Source organism: Xenopus tropicalis, chromosome 4, assembly GCF_000004195.4.
Source record: "Xenopus tropicalis strain Nigerian chromosome 4, UCB_Xtro_10.0, whole genome shotgun sequence".
Taxonomy (NCBI): Eukaryota; Metazoa; Chordata; class Amphibia; order Anura; family Pipidae; genus Xenopus; species Xenopus tropicalis.
This window is the reverse complement of record NC_030680.2, coordinates 29,191,628-29,210,216: the sequence shown is the minus strand read 5'-3', so window position 1 is coordinate 29,210,216 and position 18,589 is coordinate 29,191,628. Positions and strand designations below refer to the sequence as shown.

At 33.8% G+C, this 18,589-nt stretch overlaps 1 protein-coding gene across 1 annotated transcript in view; it reads left to right on the top strand.

Moving 5' to 3' along the window:
* The window catches only part of LOC101730562 (kielin/chordin-like protein), a 52,216-nt gene that overhangs the window by 8,834 nt on the left and 24,793 nt on the right, over positions 1-18,589 (top strand). Inside the window, exons 8-21 of the mRNA XM_031901309.1 lie at positions 2,383-2,514; positions 3,270-3,335; positions 3,996-4,127; positions 4,874-4,939; positions 5,545-5,676; positions 6,438-6,503; positions 7,160-7,291; positions 9,637-9,702; positions 10,422-10,553; positions 11,319-11,384; positions 12,499-12,630; positions 13,396-13,461; positions 14,073-14,204; positions 15,123-15,188. Coding sequence (XP_031757169.1) covers positions 2,383-2,514; positions 3,270-3,335; positions 3,996-4,127; positions 4,874-4,939; positions 5,545-5,676; positions 6,438-6,503; positions 7,160-7,291; positions 9,637-9,702; positions 10,422-10,553; positions 11,319-11,384; positions 12,499-12,630; positions 13,396-13,461; positions 14,073-14,204; positions 15,123-15,188 — 1,386 coding nt within the window. The remainder of the gene's footprint in view (positions 1-2,382; positions 2,515-3,269; positions 3,336-3,995; positions 4,128-4,873; positions 4,940-5,544; positions 5,677-6,437; positions 6,504-7,159; positions 7,292-9,636; positions 9,703-10,421; positions 10,554-11,318; positions 11,385-12,498; positions 12,631-13,395; positions 13,462-14,072; positions 14,205-15,122; positions 15,189-18,589) is intronic.

Below are 18,589 nucleotides of genomic sequence, written 5' to 3'. Positions count from 1 at the left end.
AAATCTACTAAATACATAGGTTCTAATCTGTCTGTACTTATTTGTGTTATAATGAACCACTAAATTGCTGTGTAGTACAATAACATAAAAAAGTCAACCACATAATCATTGATGCACAGAATAAAAATCCCTTTTTAATAACAACTGAATTAAATGGGTTTGAGCAGTGCAGTACAGTGGGGTTTAGTGTCCCTTTATTTGCAAATTGTCTTAGAATACTGCTCTCATCATCACACCAAAAGTAAATTTTAAAGGAATACTGTCATGGGAAGGCATGTTCTTTTTTTTTTTTAATGCATCAGTTAATAGCGCTTCTCTTTTAGAAATATGAAGAAAAACTATAGAACCATGACAGAAAGATTGTGGCCAGACAGCCTGAAAGACAGTTATAGGTTAGGAATAAAACACAATTAAAAAAAATGAGAGGAATAAGCTAAAAATGATTACATATTATCTCACAAATATTGCAATTAGAAAACTACAAAGGAATAAAAGGAAGTTAAGACACAGTGTCACTTTAAGATAAATGGTACAGGGAAACAAACCATATCTAAGAGGGGGACATGCATAATCCCTTGATTTAAATTAGTGAATTATGGTTTTACTTTGCACTGAACATTATTTCATATCCTGTTAGCAATGTCTAATTTATCTCTCATTCATTCTAACAGCAACAACACCCCCTCCAACCACTACAACATGTGCCTGTTATCACGAGGGAAGAGTGTATATGCCAGGTAATGCAGTCAATACTACAATTTTTGTTTCTTCCTTAATGGTGTGCTTAACATTACAAAAATTAGTGTAAACTCACTCAGAGTGACCCTTTGAGTCCTTTGTAGAGATGTAGCGAACTGTTCGCCGGAGAACTAATTCGCACTAAAATCGGGTGTTCGCAAGTTCGCGAACTTTTAGCGAAGTTCGCAATTTTGGGTTCGCCTTAGCTGGAGCCAAATTTTGACCTCTCACCCCAGAGCCAGCAGATACATGGCAGCCAATCAGGCAGCTCTCCCTCCTGGACCACCCCCAGACCACTCCCTTCCATATATAGACCGAAGCCCAGCAGCCATTTTACATTCTGCCTGTGTGTGCTTGATGAGTTAGCATAGGGAGAGAGCTGCGCAGGGGTTTGAGGGACAGTTTAGGTAGCTTTGCTGACTAGTAATCTACTTTCTACTGCTCTGTATGTAGCTGCTGTGGGCAGCTGTCCTGCTGATCATCTGCTATAACCCAATAGTCCTTGTAAGGACTGCTTTTATTTTCTGATTACTGTTACTCTAGTCTTCTTTTCATTGTGTACTGCAGCTCCGTCTGTGTGTGTTGGAGACAGGTGTGCTGCTCATAGTAGTGCACCAGCACCAACCACACATTCACATCATTTTTTTTTATTTGTGTTTTTTTACTTTGCTACTGTAATTTATAGAGCCCAGCGATGTTTTTCCACCAGCAATAATATATTCCATATCCAGTACTGCGGCGTTTTGTCTTTGCATGTGAACCGGCTGTAACCTTTACACGACTTGATTGGCATGTAGACGCCGGACGTTTTAAAGCAGTTTATTACACAAGTTTAGAAATGTAGTGTGATTTCTGCCCTTTACAGCATTAAACGCAACTCTGTGTCAACAACGTATTTTTCAGAGAAATTTTTGCCCTTGATCCCCCTCCTGCATGTCACTGTCCAGGTCGTGGCACCCTTTAAACAACTTTAAAATCCGTTTTCTGGCCAGAAATAGCTTTTCTAGGTTTTAAAGTTCGCCTTCCCATTGAAGTCTATGGGGTTCGCAAAGTTCGCAAAAGTTCGCACTTTTTGGTGGAAGTTCGCGAACGGGTTCGCGAACTTTTTTTGTGAGGTTCGCTACATCTCTAGTCCTTTGTCAATTTACATTCATTTTTAATTTTAAGTGGCTTCTGGCATAATAGCAGTTTAAGAAAGTTTCCTTCAACTGGGTGGGCTTTTACCTCAAAAGATTTATAATGGCCCAGAGTATTAGTCACCCAACCTGTCTTAGCACTTTTTATGCACTTCCTGTATCCAGTTATTCTCAGTTTAGCTGAGGGCCTGCTACAGTCTAAAACTGCAAATATCATGCTTAAAACAGAAAATGTATGCAACTTTCAAAAATGTTCATAGATACACACTAAATTTTGATCAAACAAGAAATAATTCTTATATAAAATTAGAAACTCTAGAAATCACTTTTTATGTATATGGATACAAATGCATTAAACAACTTGTAATAATAGGCTGTGAATAATGTTTCTTTGATTTGTCACAGTAGACACAGGGGAACAGTACTTTTATACAACATCTAATTATGCGGCTTCTTGGAACTTATATGAATATAGACAATCAACTAAATAGACAACTACTTCTTGCAGGTGATGAAATAGCAAGAAGTGACAGCAGAGAGAGGGATGGAAAATGCTACAGCCATGTATGCGAGGAGAATTGTAAGAAGACATCCCGAATTGAGACACCATGTGAACGTACACCACCAACACCACCACCAAGTAAATACTTATTACTAGACGAGATATATTAACAGTGAGGGACATTTAAGGTACTAATAGCAGGGATGAGAAAAATCTACTAAATACATAGGTTCTAATCTTTCTGTACTTATTGATGTTATACTGAACCATTAAATTGCTGAGTAGTACAATAACATGAAAAAAGTCAGCCACATAATCATCGTTGCCCAGAAAAAAAATCCCTTTTTAATAACAGCTAAGTTAATTATGGTCAAGCAGTGCAGTAATTTGGGGTTTAGTGTCCTTTTATTTGCAAATTGTCTTAGAATACTGCTGTCTTCATCACACTAAAGTCAATTTTATAGGAATACTGTCATGGGAAAAGATTTTTTTTTTTTAAATGCATCAGTTAATAATGCTTCTCTATTACAAATATGAAGAAAGACTATAGAACCATGACAGAAAGGTTGTGGTCAGCCACCCTGAATGGCAGTTATAGATTAGGAATAAAACACAATAAAATAATGAGAGGAATAAGCTAAAAATGAAAAATGATTACATATCATCTCACAAATATTGCAATTAGAAAACTACAAAGGAATAAAAGGAAGTTAAGACACAGTGTCGCTTTAAGATAAATGGTACAGGGAAACAAACCATATCTAAGAGGGGGAAAATGCAAAATCCCTTAACATAGATTGATTTAAATTAGTGAATTATGGTTTTACTTTGCACTGAACATTATTTCATATCCTGTTAGCAATGTCTAATTTTTCTCTCATTTATTCTAACAGCAACAACACCCCCTCCAACCACCACAACATGTGCCTGTTATCACGAGGGAAGAGTGTATATGCCAGGTAATGCAGTCAATACTAGAATGTCTGCATCTTCCTTAAATGGAGGCTAAACATAAAAAAAGTTGTTTAAACTCACTCAGAGTGACCCTCTGAGCCCTTTGTCAATTTACATTCATTTTTAATTTTAAGTGGCTTCTTGCATAATAGCAGTTTAAGAAAGTTTCCTTCAACTGGGCGGGCTTTTAGCTCAAGAGATTTATAATGGCCCAAAGTATTAGTGACCCAACTGTCTTAGCACTTTTTATGCTCTGCCTGTGTCCAGTTATTCTCAGTTTAGCAGAAGGCCTGCTACAGATGGTTTAAAACTGCAAATATCATGCTTAAAATGGAAAATATATGCAACTTTCAAAAATGTTCAGAGATGCACACTCAATAATTTTTTATCAATCAAGAAATCAGTCTAATATAAAATTAGAAACTTTAGAAATCACTTTATACACACAGAGATATATATATATATATATATATATATATATATATATACACACACAGATACAAATGATGAACAAATTATGATAACAAGAGGCTGTGAATAATCTTTTTTTTATTTGTCACAGTAGATGCAGGGGAACAGTACTTTTCTACAATATCTAATTAGGCAGCTACTTGGAACTTTTATGAAAATAGACAAGCAACTAAATAGACAACTACTTCTTGCAGGTGATGAAATAGCAAGAAGTGACAGCAGAGAAAAGGATGGAAAATGCTACAGCCATGTATGTGATGAAACTTGTATAAAGACATCCCGAATTGAGACACCATGTGAACGTACACCACCAACACCACCACCAAGTAAATACTTATTACTAGACAAGAGACATATTAACAGTGAGGGAGATTTAAGGTACTAATAGCAGGGATGAGAAAAATCTACTAAATACATAGGTTCTAATCTGTCTGTACTTATTTGTGTTATAATGAACCACTAAATTGCTGTGTAGTACAATAACATAAAAAAGTCAACCACATAATCATTGATGCACAGAATAAAAATCCCTTTTTAATAACAACTGAATTAAATGGGTTTGAGCAGTGCAGTACAGTGGGGTTTAGTGTCCCTTTATTTGTAAATTGTCTTAGAATACTGCTCTCATCATCACACCAAAAGTAAATTTTAAAGGAATACTGTCATGGGAAGGCATGTTTTTTTTTTTTTTTTAATGCATCAGTTAATAGCGCTTCTCTTTTAGAAATATGAAGAAAAACTATAGAACCATGACAGAAAGATTGTGGCCAGACAGCCTGAAAGACAGTTATAGGTTAGGAATAAAACACAATATAAAAAAATGAGAGGAATAAGCTAAAAATGATTACATATTATCTCACAAATATTGCAATTAGAAAACTACAAAGGAATAAAAGGAAGTTAAGACACAGTGTCACTTTAAGATAAATGGTACAGGGAAACAAACCATATCTAAGAGGGGGACATGCATAATCCCTTGATTTAAATTAGTGAATTATGGTTTTACTTTGCACTGAACATTATTTCATATCCTGTTAGCAATGTCTAATTTATCTCTCATTCATTCTAACAGCAACAACACCCCCTCCAACCACCACAACATGTGCCTGTTATCACGAGGGAAGAGTGTATATGCCAGGTAATGCAGTCAATACTAGAATTTTTGTTTCTTCCTCAATGGTGTGCTTAACATTACAAAAATTTGTGTTAACTCACTCAGAGTGACCCTTTGAGCCCTTTGTCAATTTACATTCATTTTTAATTTTAAGTGGCTTCTGGCATAATAGCAGTTTAAGAAAGTTTCCTTCAACTGGGCGGGCTTTTAGCTCAAGAGATTTATAATGGCCCAAAGTATTAGTCACCACACCTGTCTTAGCACTTTTTATGCACTTCCTGTATCCAGTTATTCTCAGTTTAGCTGAGGGCCTGCTACAGTCTAAAACTGCAAATATCATGCTTAAAACAGAAAATGTATGCAACTTTCAAAAATGTTCATAGATACACTAAATTTTGATCAAACAAGAAATAATTCTTATTTAAAATTAGAAACTCTAGAAATCACTTTTTATGTATATGGATACAAATGCATTAAACATCTTGTAATAATAGGCTGTGAATAATGTTTCTTTGATTTGTCACAGTAGACACAGGGGAACAGTACTTTTATACAACATCTAATTAGGCAGCTTCTTGGAACTTATATGAATATAGACAATCAACTAAATCGACAACTACTTCTTGCAGGTGATGAAATAGCAAGAAGTGACAGCAGAGAAAGGGATGGAAAATGCTACAGCCATGTATGCACTGAGAATTGTAAGAAGACATCCCGAATTGAGACACCATGTGAACGTACACCACCAACACCACCACCAAGTAAATACTTATTACTAGACAAGATATATTAACAGTGAGGGAGATTTAAGGTACTAATAGCAGGGATGAGAAAAATCTACTAAATACAAAGGGTCTAATCTTTCTGTACTTATTGATGTTATAATGAACCATTAAATTGCTGTGTAGTACAATAACATGAAAAAAGACAGCTACATAATCATTGTTACCCAGAAAAAAAATCCCTTTTTAATAACAGCTAAGGTAATTATGGTCAAGCAGTGCAGTAATTTGGGGTTTAGTGTCCTTTTATTTGCAAATTGTCTTAGAATACTGCTGTCTTCATCACACCAAAGTCAATTTTATAGGAATACTGTCATGGGAAAAGATTTTTTTTTTTTTTTTTTAAATGCATCAGTTAATAATGCTTCTCTATTACAAATATGAAGAAAGACTATAGAACCATGACAGAAAGGTTGTGGTCAGCCAGCCTGAATGGCAGTTATAGATTAGGAATAAAACACAATAAAATAATGAGAGGAATAAGCTAAAAATGAAAAATGATTACATATCATCTCACAAATATTGCAATTAGAAAACTACAAAGGAATAAAAGGAAGTTAAGACACAGTGTCACTTTAAGATAAATGGTACAGGGAAACAAACCATATCTAAGAGGGGGAAAATGCAAAATCCCTTAACATAGATTGATTTAAATTAGTGAATTATGGTTTTACTTTGCACTGAACATTATTTCATATCCTGTTAGCAATGTCTAATTTTTCTCTCATTTATTCTAACAGCAACAACACCCCCACCAACCACCACAACATGTGCCTGTTATCACGAGGGAAGAGTGTATATGCCAGGTAATGCAGTCAATACTAGAATGTCTGCATCTTCCTTAAATGGAGGCTAAACATAAAAAAAAGTTGTTTAAACTCACTCAGAGTGACCCTCTGAGCCCTTTGTCAATTTACATTCATTTTTAATTTTAAGTGGCTACTTGCATAATAGCAGTTTAAGAAAGTTTCCTTCAACTGGGTGGGCTTTTAGCTCAAGAGATTTATAATGGCCCAAAGTATTAGTGACCCAACTGTCTTAGCACTTTATATGCTCTGCCTGTATCCAGTTATTCTCAGTTTAGCAGAAGGCCTGCTACTACAGATGGTTTAAAACTGCAAATATCATGCTTAAAATGGAAAATATATGCAACTTTCAAAAATGTTCAGAGATGCACACTCAATAATTTTTTATCAATCAAGAAATCAGTCTAATATAAAATTAGAAACTTTAGAAATCACTTCATACACACACAGATATATATATATATATATATATACATATATATACGGATACAAATGATTTTAACAAATTATGATAACAAGAGGCTGTGAATAATCTTTTTTTTATTTGTCACAGTAGATGCAGGGGAACAGTACTTTTCTACAATATCTAATTAGGCAGCTACTTGGAACTTTTATGAAAATAGACAAGCAACTAAATAGACAACTACTTCTTGCAGGTGATGAAATAGCAAGAAGTGACAGCAGAGAAAAGGATGGAAAATGCTACAGCCATGTATGTGATGAGACTTGTATAAAGACATCCCGAATTGAGACACCATGTGAACGTACACCACCAACACCACCACCAAGTAAATACTTATTACTAGACAAGAGACATATTAACAGTGAGGGAGATTTAAGGTACTAATAGCTGGGATGAGAAAAATCTACTAAATACATAGGTTCTAATCTATCTGTACTTATTTGTGTTATAATGAACCACTAAATTGCTGTGTAGTACAATAACATAAAAATGTCAACCACATAATCATTGATACACAGAATAAAAATCCCTTTTTAATAACAACTGAATTAAATGGGTTTGAGCAGTGCAGTACAGTGGGGTTTAGTTTCCCTTTATTTGCAAATTGTCTTAGAATACTGCTCTCATCATCACACCAAAAGTAAATTTTAAAGGAATACTGTCATGGGAAGGCATGTTTTTTTTTTTTTTAATGCATCAGTTAATAGCGCTTCTCTTTTAGAAATATGAAGAAAAACTATAGAACCATGACAGAAAGATTGTGGCCAGACAGCCTGAAAGACAGTTATAGGTTAGGAATAAAACACAATTTAAAAAATGAGAGGAATAAGCTAAAAATAAAAAATGATTACATATCATCTCACAAATATTGCAATTAGAAAACTACAAAGGAATAAAAGGAAGTTAAGACACAGTGTCACGTTAAGATTAATGGTACAGGGAAACAAACCATATCTAAGAGGGGGAAAATGCATAATCCCTTAATATAGATAGATTTAAATTAGTGAATTATGGTTTTACTTTGCACTGAACATTATTTCATATCCTGTTAGCAATGTCTAATTTTTCTCTCATTTATTCTAACAGCAACAACACCCCCTCCAACCACCACAACATGTGCTTGTTATCACGAGGGAAGAGTGTATATGCCAGGTAATGCAGTCAATACTAGGATTTTTGTTTCTTCCTTAATGGTGTGTTTAACATTAAAAAAAAATTGTGTAAACTCACTCAGAGTGACCCATTGAGCCCTTTGTCAATTTACATTCATTTTTAATTTTAAGTGGCTTCTGGCATAATAGCAGTTTAAGAAAGTTTCCTTCAACTGAGCGGGCTTTTACCTCAAAAGATTTATAATGACCCAGAGTATTAGTCACCCAACCTGTCTTAGCACTTTTTATGCACTTCCTGTATCCAGTTATTCTCAGTTTAGCTGAGGGCCTGCTACAAACAGTCTAAAACTGCAAATATCATGCTTAAAACAGAAAATGTATGCAAATTTCAAAAATGTTCATAGATACACACTAAATTTTGATCAAACAAGAAATAATTCTTATATAAAATTAGAAACTCTAGAAATCACTTTTTATGTATATGGATACAAATGCATTAAACAACTTGTAATAATAGGCTGTGAATAATCTTTCTTTGATTTGTCACAGTAGACACAGGGGAACAGTACTTTTATACAACATCTAATTAGGCAGCTTCTTGGAACTTATATGAATATAGACAATCAACTAAATCGACAACTACTTCTTGCAGGTGATGAAATAGCAAGAAGTGACAGCAGAGAAAGGGATGGAAAATGCTACAGCTATGTATGCGAGGAGAATTGTAAGAAGACATCCCGAATTGAGACACCATGTGAACGTACACCACCAACACCACCACCAAGTAAATACTTATTACTAGACAAGAGACATATTAACAGTGAGGGAGATTTAAGGTACTAATAGCAGGGATGAGAAAAATCTACTAAATACAAAGGGTCTAATCTTTCTGTACTTATTGATGTTATACTGAACCATTAAATTGCTGAGTAGTACAATAACATGAAAAAAGTCAGCCACATAATCATTGTTACCCAGAAAAAAAATCCCTTTTTAATAACAGCTAAGGTAATTATGGTCAAGCAGTGCAGTAATTTGGGGTTTAGTGTCCTTTTATTTGCAAATTGTCTTAGAATACTGCTGTCTTCATCACACCAAAGTCAATTTTATAGGAATACTGTCATAGGAAAAGATATTATTATTATTATTTTTTTTTTTTTTTAAATGCATCAGTTAATAATGCTTCTCTATTACAAATATGAAGAAAGACTATAGAACCATGACAGAAAGGTTGTGGTCAGCCAGCCTGAAAAGCAGTTATAGATTAGGAATAAAACACAATAAAATAATGAGAGGAATAAGCTATAAATGAAAAATGATTACATATCATCTCACAAATATTGCAATTAGAAAACTACAAAGGAATAAAAGGAAGTTAAGACACAGTGTCGCTTTAAGATAAATGGTACAGGGAAACAAACCATATCTAAGAGGGGGAAAATGCAAAATCCCTTTACATAGATTGATTTAAATTAGTGAATTATGGTTTTACTTTGCACTGAACATTATTTCATATCCTGTTAGCAATGTCTAATTTTTCTCTCATTTATTCTAACAGCAACAACACCCCCACCAACCACCACAACATGTGCCTGTTATCACGAGGGAAGAGTGTATATGCCAGGTAATGCAGTCAATACTAGAATGTCTGCATCTTCCTTAAATGGAGGCTAAACATAAAAAAAGTTGTTTAAACTCACTCAGAGTGACCCTCTGAGCCCTTTGTCAATTTACATTCATTTTTAATTTTAAGTGGCTTCTTGCATAATAGCAGTTTAAGAAAGTTTCCTTCAACTGGGTGGGCTTTTAGCTCAAGAGATTTGTAATGGCCCAAAGTATTAGTGACCCAACTGTCTTAGCACTTTTTATGCTCTGCCTGTATCCAGTTATTCTCAGTTTAGCAGAAGGCCTGCTACTACAGATGGTTTAAAACTGCAAATATCATGCTTAAAATGGAAAATATATGCAACTTTCAAAAATGTTCAGAGATGCACACTCAATAATTTTTTATCAATCAAGAAATCAGTCTAATATAAAATTAGAAACTTTAGAAATCACTTCATACACACACAGATATATATATATATATATATATATATATATATATATATATATATATATATATATATATATATATATATATATATATATATATATATATATATATATACGGATACAAATGATTTTAACAAATTATGATAACAAGAGGCTGTGAATAATCTTTTTTTTATTTGTCACAGTAGATGCAGGGGAACAGTACTTTTCTACAATATCTAATTAGGCAGCTACTTTGAACTTTTATGAAAATAGACAAGCAACTAAATAGACAACTACTTCTTGCAGGTGATGAAATAGCAAGAAGTGACAGCAGAGAAAAGGATGGAAAATGCTACAGCCATGTATGTGATGAGACTTGTATAAAGACATCCCGAATTGAGACACCATGTGAACGTACACCACCAACACCACCACCAAGTAAATACTTATTACTAGACAAGAGACATATTAACAGTGAGGGAGATTTAAGGTACTAATAGCAGGGATGAGAAAAATCTACTAAATACATAGGTTCTAATCTGTCTGTACTTATTTTTGTTATAATGAACCACTAAATTGCTGTGTAGTACAATAACATAAAAAAAAGTCAACCACATAATCATTGATACACAGAATAAAAATCCCTTTTTAATAACAACTGAGTTAAATGGGTTTGAGCAGTGCAGTACAGTGGGGTTTAGTGTCCCTTTATTTGCAAATTGTCTTAGAATACTGCTCTCATCATCACACCAAAAGTACATTTTAAAGGAATACTGTCATGGAAAGGCATGTTTTTTTTGTTTTTTTTATGCATCAGTTAATAGCGCTTCTCTTTTAGAAATATGAAGAAAAACTATAGAACCTTGACAGAAAGATTGTGGCCAGACAGCCTGAAAGACAGTTATAGGTTAGGAATAAAACACAATTTAAAAAATGAGAGGAATAAGCTAAAAATGAAAAATGATTACATATCATCTCACAAATATTGCAATTAGAAAACTACAAAGGAATAAAAGGAAGTTAAGACACAGTGTCACTTTAAGATAAATGGTACAGGGAAACAAACCATATCTAAGAGGGGGAAAATGCATAATCCCTTAATATAGATAGATTTAAATTAGTGAATTATGGTTTTACTTTGCACTGAAGATTATTTCATATCCTGTTAGCAATGTCTAATTTATCTCTCATTTATTCTAACAGCAACAACACCCCCTCCAACCACCACAACATGTGCCTGTTATCACGAGGGAAGAGTGTATATGCCAGGTAATGCAGTCAATACTAGGATTTTTGTTTCTTCCTTAATGGTGTGTTTAACATTAAAAAAAATTTGTGTAAACTCACTCAGAGTGACCCATTGAGCCCTTTGTCAATTTACATTCATTTTTAATTTTAAGTGGCTTCTGGCATAATATCAGTTTAAGAAAGTTTCCTTCAACTGAGCGGGCTTTTACCTCAAAAGATTTATAATGGCCCAGAGTATTAGTCACCCAACTGTCTTAGCACTTTTTATGCACTTCCTGTATCCAGTTATTCTCAGTTTAGCTGAGGGCCTGCTACAAACAGTCTAAAACTGCAAATATCATGCTTAAAACAGAAAATGTATGCAAATTTCAAAAATGTTCATAGATACACCAAGGGGCTGATTTACTTACCCAAGAACAGGTCGAATGGAGTCCGATTGCGTTTTTTTCGTAATGATCGGTACTTTGCGATTTTTTTCGCATGTTTTGCTATTTTTTCGGATTCTTTACGAATTTTTCGGATCCAATACGATTTTTGCGTAAAAACGCGAGTTTTCCTATCCATTACGAAAGTTGCGTAAAAAGTTGCGCATTTTGCGTAGCGTTAAAACTTACGCGAAAAGTTGCGCATTTTTCGTAGCGTTAAGTTTTAACGCTACGAAAAATGCGCAACTTTTCGCGTAAGTTTTAACGCTACGAAAAATGCGCAACTTTTTACGCAACTTTCGTAATGGATACGAAAAACTCGCGTTTTTACGCAAAAATCGTATTGGTAACGAAAAATTCGTACAGAATCCGAAAAAATCGCAAAACATACGAAAAAGTCGCAAAATGTTCGTTTTCAAGTCGGAACTTTTCCAATTCGGGTCGGATTCGTGGGTTAGTAAATCAGCCCCTAAATTTTGATCAAACAAGAAATAATTCTTATATAAAATTAGAAACTCTAGAAATCACTTTTTATGTATATGGATACAAATGCATTAAACAACTTGTAATAATAGGCTGTGAATAATGTTTCTTTGATTTGTCACAGTAGACACAGGGGAACAGTACTTTTATACAACATCTAATTAGGCAGCTTCTTGGAACTTATATGAATATAGACAATCAACTAAATCGACAACTACTTCTTGCAGGTGATGAAATAGCAAGAAGTGACAGCAGAGAAAGGGATGGAAAATGCTACAGCCATGTATGCGAGGAGAATTGTAAGAAGACATCCCGAATTGAGACACCATGTGAACGTACACCACCAACACCACCACCAAGTAAATACTTATTACTAGACAAGAGACATATTAACAGTGAGGGAGATTTAAGGTACTAATAGCAGGGATGAGAAAAATCTACTAAATACAAAGGGTCTAATCTTTCTGTACTTATTGATGTTATACTGAACCATTAAATTGCTGAGTAGTACAATAACATGAAAAAAGTCAGCCACATAATCATTGTTACCCAGAAAAAAAATCCCTTTTTAATAACAGCTAAGGTAATTATGGTCAAGCAGTGCAGTAATTTGGGGTTTAGTGTCCTTTTATTTGCAAATTGTCTTAGAATACTGCTGTCTTCATCACACCAAAGTCAATTTTATAGGAATACTGTCATAGGAAAAGATATTATTATTTTTTTTTTTTAAATGCATCAGTTAATAATGCTTCTCTATTACAAATATGAAGAAAGACTATAGAACCATGACAGAAAGGTTGTGGTCAGCCAGCCTGAATGGCAGTTATAGATTAGGAATAAAACACAATAAAATAATGAGAGGAATAAGCTATAAATGAAAAATGATTACATATCATCTCACAAATATTGCAATTAGAAAACTACAAAGGAATAAAAGGAAGTTAAGACACAGTGTCGCTTTAAGATAAATGGTACAGGGAAACAAACCATATCTAAGAGGGGGAAAATGCAAAATCCCTTAACATAGATTGATTTAAATTAGTGAATTATGGTTTTACTTTGCACTGAACATTATTTCATATCCTGTTAGCAATGTCTAATTTATCTCTCATTCATTCTAACAGCAACAACACCCCCACCAACCACCACAACATGTGCCTGTTATCACGAGGGAAGAGTGTATATGCCAGGTAATGCAGTCAATACTACAATTTTTGTTTCTTCCTTAATGGTGTGTTTAACATTAAAAAAATTAGTGTAAACTCACTCAGAGTGACCCTTTGAGCCCTTTGTCAATTTACATTCATTTTTAATTTTAAGTGGCTTCTGGCATAATAGCAGTTTAAGAAAGTTTCCTTCAACTGGGTGGGCTTTTAGCTCAAGAGATTTATAATGGCCCAGAGTATTAGTCACCCAACCTGTATTAGCACTTTTTATGCACTTCCTGTATCCAGTTATTCTCAGTTTAGCCGAGGGCCTGCTACAAACAGTCTAAAACTGCAAATATCATGCTTAAAACAGAAAATGTATGCAACTTTCAAAAATGTTCATAGATACACACTAAGTTTTGATCAAACAAGAAATAATTCTTATATAAAATTAGAAACTCTAGAAATCACTTTTTATGTATATGGATACAAATGCATTCAACAACTTTTAATAATAGGCTGAGAATAATCTCGCTTTGATTTTTCACGGTAGACACAGGGGAACAGTACTTTTATACAACATCTAATTAGGCAGCTTCTTTGAACTTATATGAATATATACAATCAACTAAATAGACAACTACTTCTTGCAGGTGATGAAATAGCAAGAAGTGACAGCAGAGAAAGGGATGGAAAATGCTACAGCCATGTATGCGATGAGGATTGTTTGAAGACATCCCGAATTGAGACACCATGTGAACGTACACCACCAACACCACCACCAAGTAAATATTTATTACTAGACAAGAGACATAGTAACAGTGAGGAAGATTTAAGGTAATAATGGCAGGGATGAGAAAAATCTACTTAATACAAACAGTCTAGTTTTTCTATACTTATTTCGGTTATAATGAACCACTAAATTACTGTGTAGTACAATAACATGTAAAAAAGTCAACCACATAATTATTGTTACACAGAATAAAAATTCCTTTTTTTTAGTTAATTAGGCTCGAGCAGTGCAGTATAGTGTGTTTAGAGTCCTTTAATTTGCAAATTGTCTTAGAATACTGCTCTCTTCAACACACCAAAAGTCAATTTTAAAGGAAAACTGTCATGGGAAGGCATGTTTTTTTTTTTTCAAAATGCATCAGTTAATAGCGCTTCTCTAGCAGGATCCTGCACTGAAATACATTTGTTGGTTCACAAATAGTATTTGAAATGGTAGCCTGAATTTTTTGCTATGTAAACAATGTACTTTAGAAATAAAAATTGCACTATAAAAATTATTACCACAATATTAATGAGCAGCACTGAGGTCCTTCAAGGTTGCATTAGAAAAATTAAAAAAGACTATAGAACCATGACAGAAACATTGTGGACAGACAACCTGAAAGATATTTATAGATCCAGAAAAAAAATGCAATTAAAGAAAAGGGGGAATAAGGCAAAAAGGAAAAATGAATACATATCGTCCCAAAAATATTGCAATTAGAAAACTACAAAGTAATATAAGGAAGTTAAGATACAGTATCCCTTTAAGACAAATGGTATAGAGAAACAGACCATATATAAGAGGGGGAAAATGCATATTTCCCTAACACAGATTGATTAAAATATGTGAAGTATGGTTTTACTTTGCTATAAATATCATTTCATATCCTGTTAGCAATGTCTAATTTATTTCTCATTTATTCTAACAGCAACAACACCCCCTCCAACCACCACAACATGTGCCTGTTATCACGAGGGAAGAGTGTATATGCCAGGTAAAGCTGTCAATACTAGAATGTCTGCATCTTCCTTAAAGAGATTCTTAAAGTAATCATTTTTTGTGTAAACTCACTCAGAGTAACACTCTAAACCTTTTGGCAATTTACATTCATTTTTAATTTTAAGGGGCTTCTGGGATAATAGCAGTTTAAGAAAGTTTTCTTCTACTGGGTGGGATTTCAGCTCAAGATATTTTTAAGGGCCCAGAGTATTACTCACCCAACCTGTCTTAGCTGATCAATCAAGAAATCATTCTTATATAAAATTAGAAACTATAGCCATCAACTATATATATATATTTATATGGACACAAATGCATTCAACAACTTGTAATAACAAGAGGTTGTGAATAATCTTTCTTTGATTTGTCACAGTAGATGCAGGGGAACAGTACTTTTATATAATATATAATTAGGCAGCTACTTGGAAAATAGACAAGCAACTAAATTGACAACTACTTCTTGCAGGTAATGAAATAGCAAGAAGTGACAGCAGAGAAAGGGATGGAAAATGCTACAGCCATGTATGTGACGAGACTTGTAAGAAGACATCCCGAATTGAGACACCATGTGAACGTACACCACCAACACCACCAAGTAAATATTTATTACTAGATAAGAGACATATTGATGAACAACATGAACAACTAAATTGCTGTGTAGTACAAAAACATGTAAAAAAAGTCAACCACATAATCATTGTTACACAAAATAAAAATTCTTTTTTAATTACAACTGAGTTTCTTGTGGTTGAACAGTGCAGTACAGTGGGGTTTAGTGTCCCATTATTTGCAAATTGTCTTACAATACTGCTCACTTCAACACACCAGAAGTCTATTTTCTAAATTTTTTTTCAAAAAGGCATCAATTAATTGCACTTCTCTAGCACAATCCTGCATTGAAATACATTTGTTGGTTCACAAATAAAATTTGAAATGGTAGCCTTAATTTTTTGCTATGTAAACAATGTAATTTAGAAATAAAAATTGCACTATAAAAATTATGACAATGTACCACAATATTAATGGGCAGCACTGAAGTCCTGCAAGGTTGCTTTAGAAATATTAAGAAAGACTATAGAACCATGACAGAAAGGTTGTGGCCAGCCTCAAAGACAATTACAGGTTAGGAAAAAAACACACACAAAAATATAGCAAAAAAGAAAAATGATTACATATTGTCTCACAAATACTGACATTAGTAAACTACAAAGGAATAAAATGAAGTTAAGAAACAGTGTCCCTTTAAGACAAATGGTACAGGGAAACAGACCATATCTAAGAGGGGGAAAATGCATAATGCCCTAACATAGATTGGTTAAAATATGTGAATTATGGTTTTACATTTTACCTAATATTATTTCATTTCTTGTTAGCAATGTCTAATTTATCTCTCATTTATTCTAACAGCAGCAACACCCCCTCCAACCACTACATCATGTGCCTGTCATCACGAGGGAAGAGTGTATATGCCAGGTAATGCAGTCAATACTAGAATGTCTGTTTCTTCCTTAACGGTGTGCTTAACATTACAATATTTTGTGTAAACTCACTCAGAGTGACCCTTTGAGCCATTTGGCAATTTAGATTAATTTTTAATTTTAAGGGGCTTCTGGCATAATAGCAGTTTAAGAAAGTTTTCTTCTACTGGCCGGGCTATCAGCTCAAGAGATTTTTAAAAGCCCAGAGTATTCGTCACCCAACCTGTCTTAGCACTTTTTATGCACTTCCTGTATCCACTTTTTCTTAATCTAGCTGAGGGCCTGCTACACAAACTGCAAGTATCATGGTTAAAACAAAAAATGTATGCAACTTTCAAAAATGTTCAGAGATGCACACTGAGTAAGTTTTGATCAATCAAGAAATCATTCTTATATAAAATTAGAAACAATAGAAATCACTTTATATATATATATATATATATATATATATATATATATATATATATATATATATATATATATATGACTACAAATGCATTCAACAACTTTTAATAACAATAGGTTGTGAATAATATTTCTTTGATTTGTCACAGTAGATGCAGGGGAACAGTACTTTTATACAACATCCAATTAGGCAGCTACTTGGAACTTATATGAAAATAGACAAGTAACTAGACAACTACTTCTTGCAGGTGATGAAATAGCAAGAAGTGATAGTAGAGAAAAGGATGGAAAATGCTACAGCCATGTATGCGATGAGACTTGTAAGAAGACATCCCGAATTGAGACTCCATGTGAACGTACACCACCAACACCACCACCAAGTAAATATTAATTACTAGACAAGAGACATATTAACAGTAAGGGAAATTTAAGGTACTAATAGCTGGAATGAGATAAATCTACTAAATATAAATGGTCTAATTTATCTATACTTATTTTTGTTATGAACCACTAAATTGCTGCGTAGTCCCATAATATGTAAAAAAGTCAACCACATAATCATTGTTACACAGAATAAAAATTCCTTTTTAATAACAACTGCATTAATTAGTGTCGAGCAGTGCAGTATAGTGGGGTTTAGTGTCCCTTTATTTGCAAATTGTCTTAGAATACTGCTCTCTTCAACACACTAAGGGGCTGATTTACTTACCCACGAACGGGTCGAATGGAGTCCGATTGCGTTTTTTTCGTAATGATCGGTACTTTGCGATTTTTTCGTATGTTTTGCGATTTTTTCGGATTCTTTACGAATTTTTCGGATCCAATACGATTTTTGCGTAAAAACGCGAGTTTTCCTATCCATTACGAAAGTTGCGTAAAAAGTTGCGCATTTTGCGTAGCGTTAAAACTTACGCGAAAAATGCGCAACTTTTCGCGTAAGTTTTAACGCTACGCAAAATGCGCAACTTTTTACGCAACTTTCGTAATGGATACGAAAAACTCGCGTTTTTACGCAAAAATCGTATTGGATCCGAAAAATTCGTACAGAATCCGAAAAAATCGCAAAACATACGAAAAAGTCGCAAAATATTCGTTTTCAAGTCGGAACTTTTCCAATTTGGGTCGGATTCGTGGGTTAGTAAATCAGCCCCTAAAAGTCAATTTTAAAGGAATACTGTCATGGGAAAACATGTTTTTTTTTAAATGCATCAATTAATAGCACTTTTCTAGCAGGATTCTGCATTGAAATATATTTGTTGGTTGATGAATAAAATTTGAATTGGTAGAGTGAATTTGTTGTTATGTAAACAATGTAATTTAGAAATAAAAAGTGCACCCTAAAAATTAGGACAAAATACTACAATATTAATAGGTAGCACTGAGGTCCTGCAAAGTTACATTAGAAATATTAAGAAATACTATAGAACCATGACAGAAAATTTGTGTCCAACTAGCCTTAAAGACAGTTACAGCTTGGGAAAAAAAGACAATTAAAAAACATACAAAAAAAGGC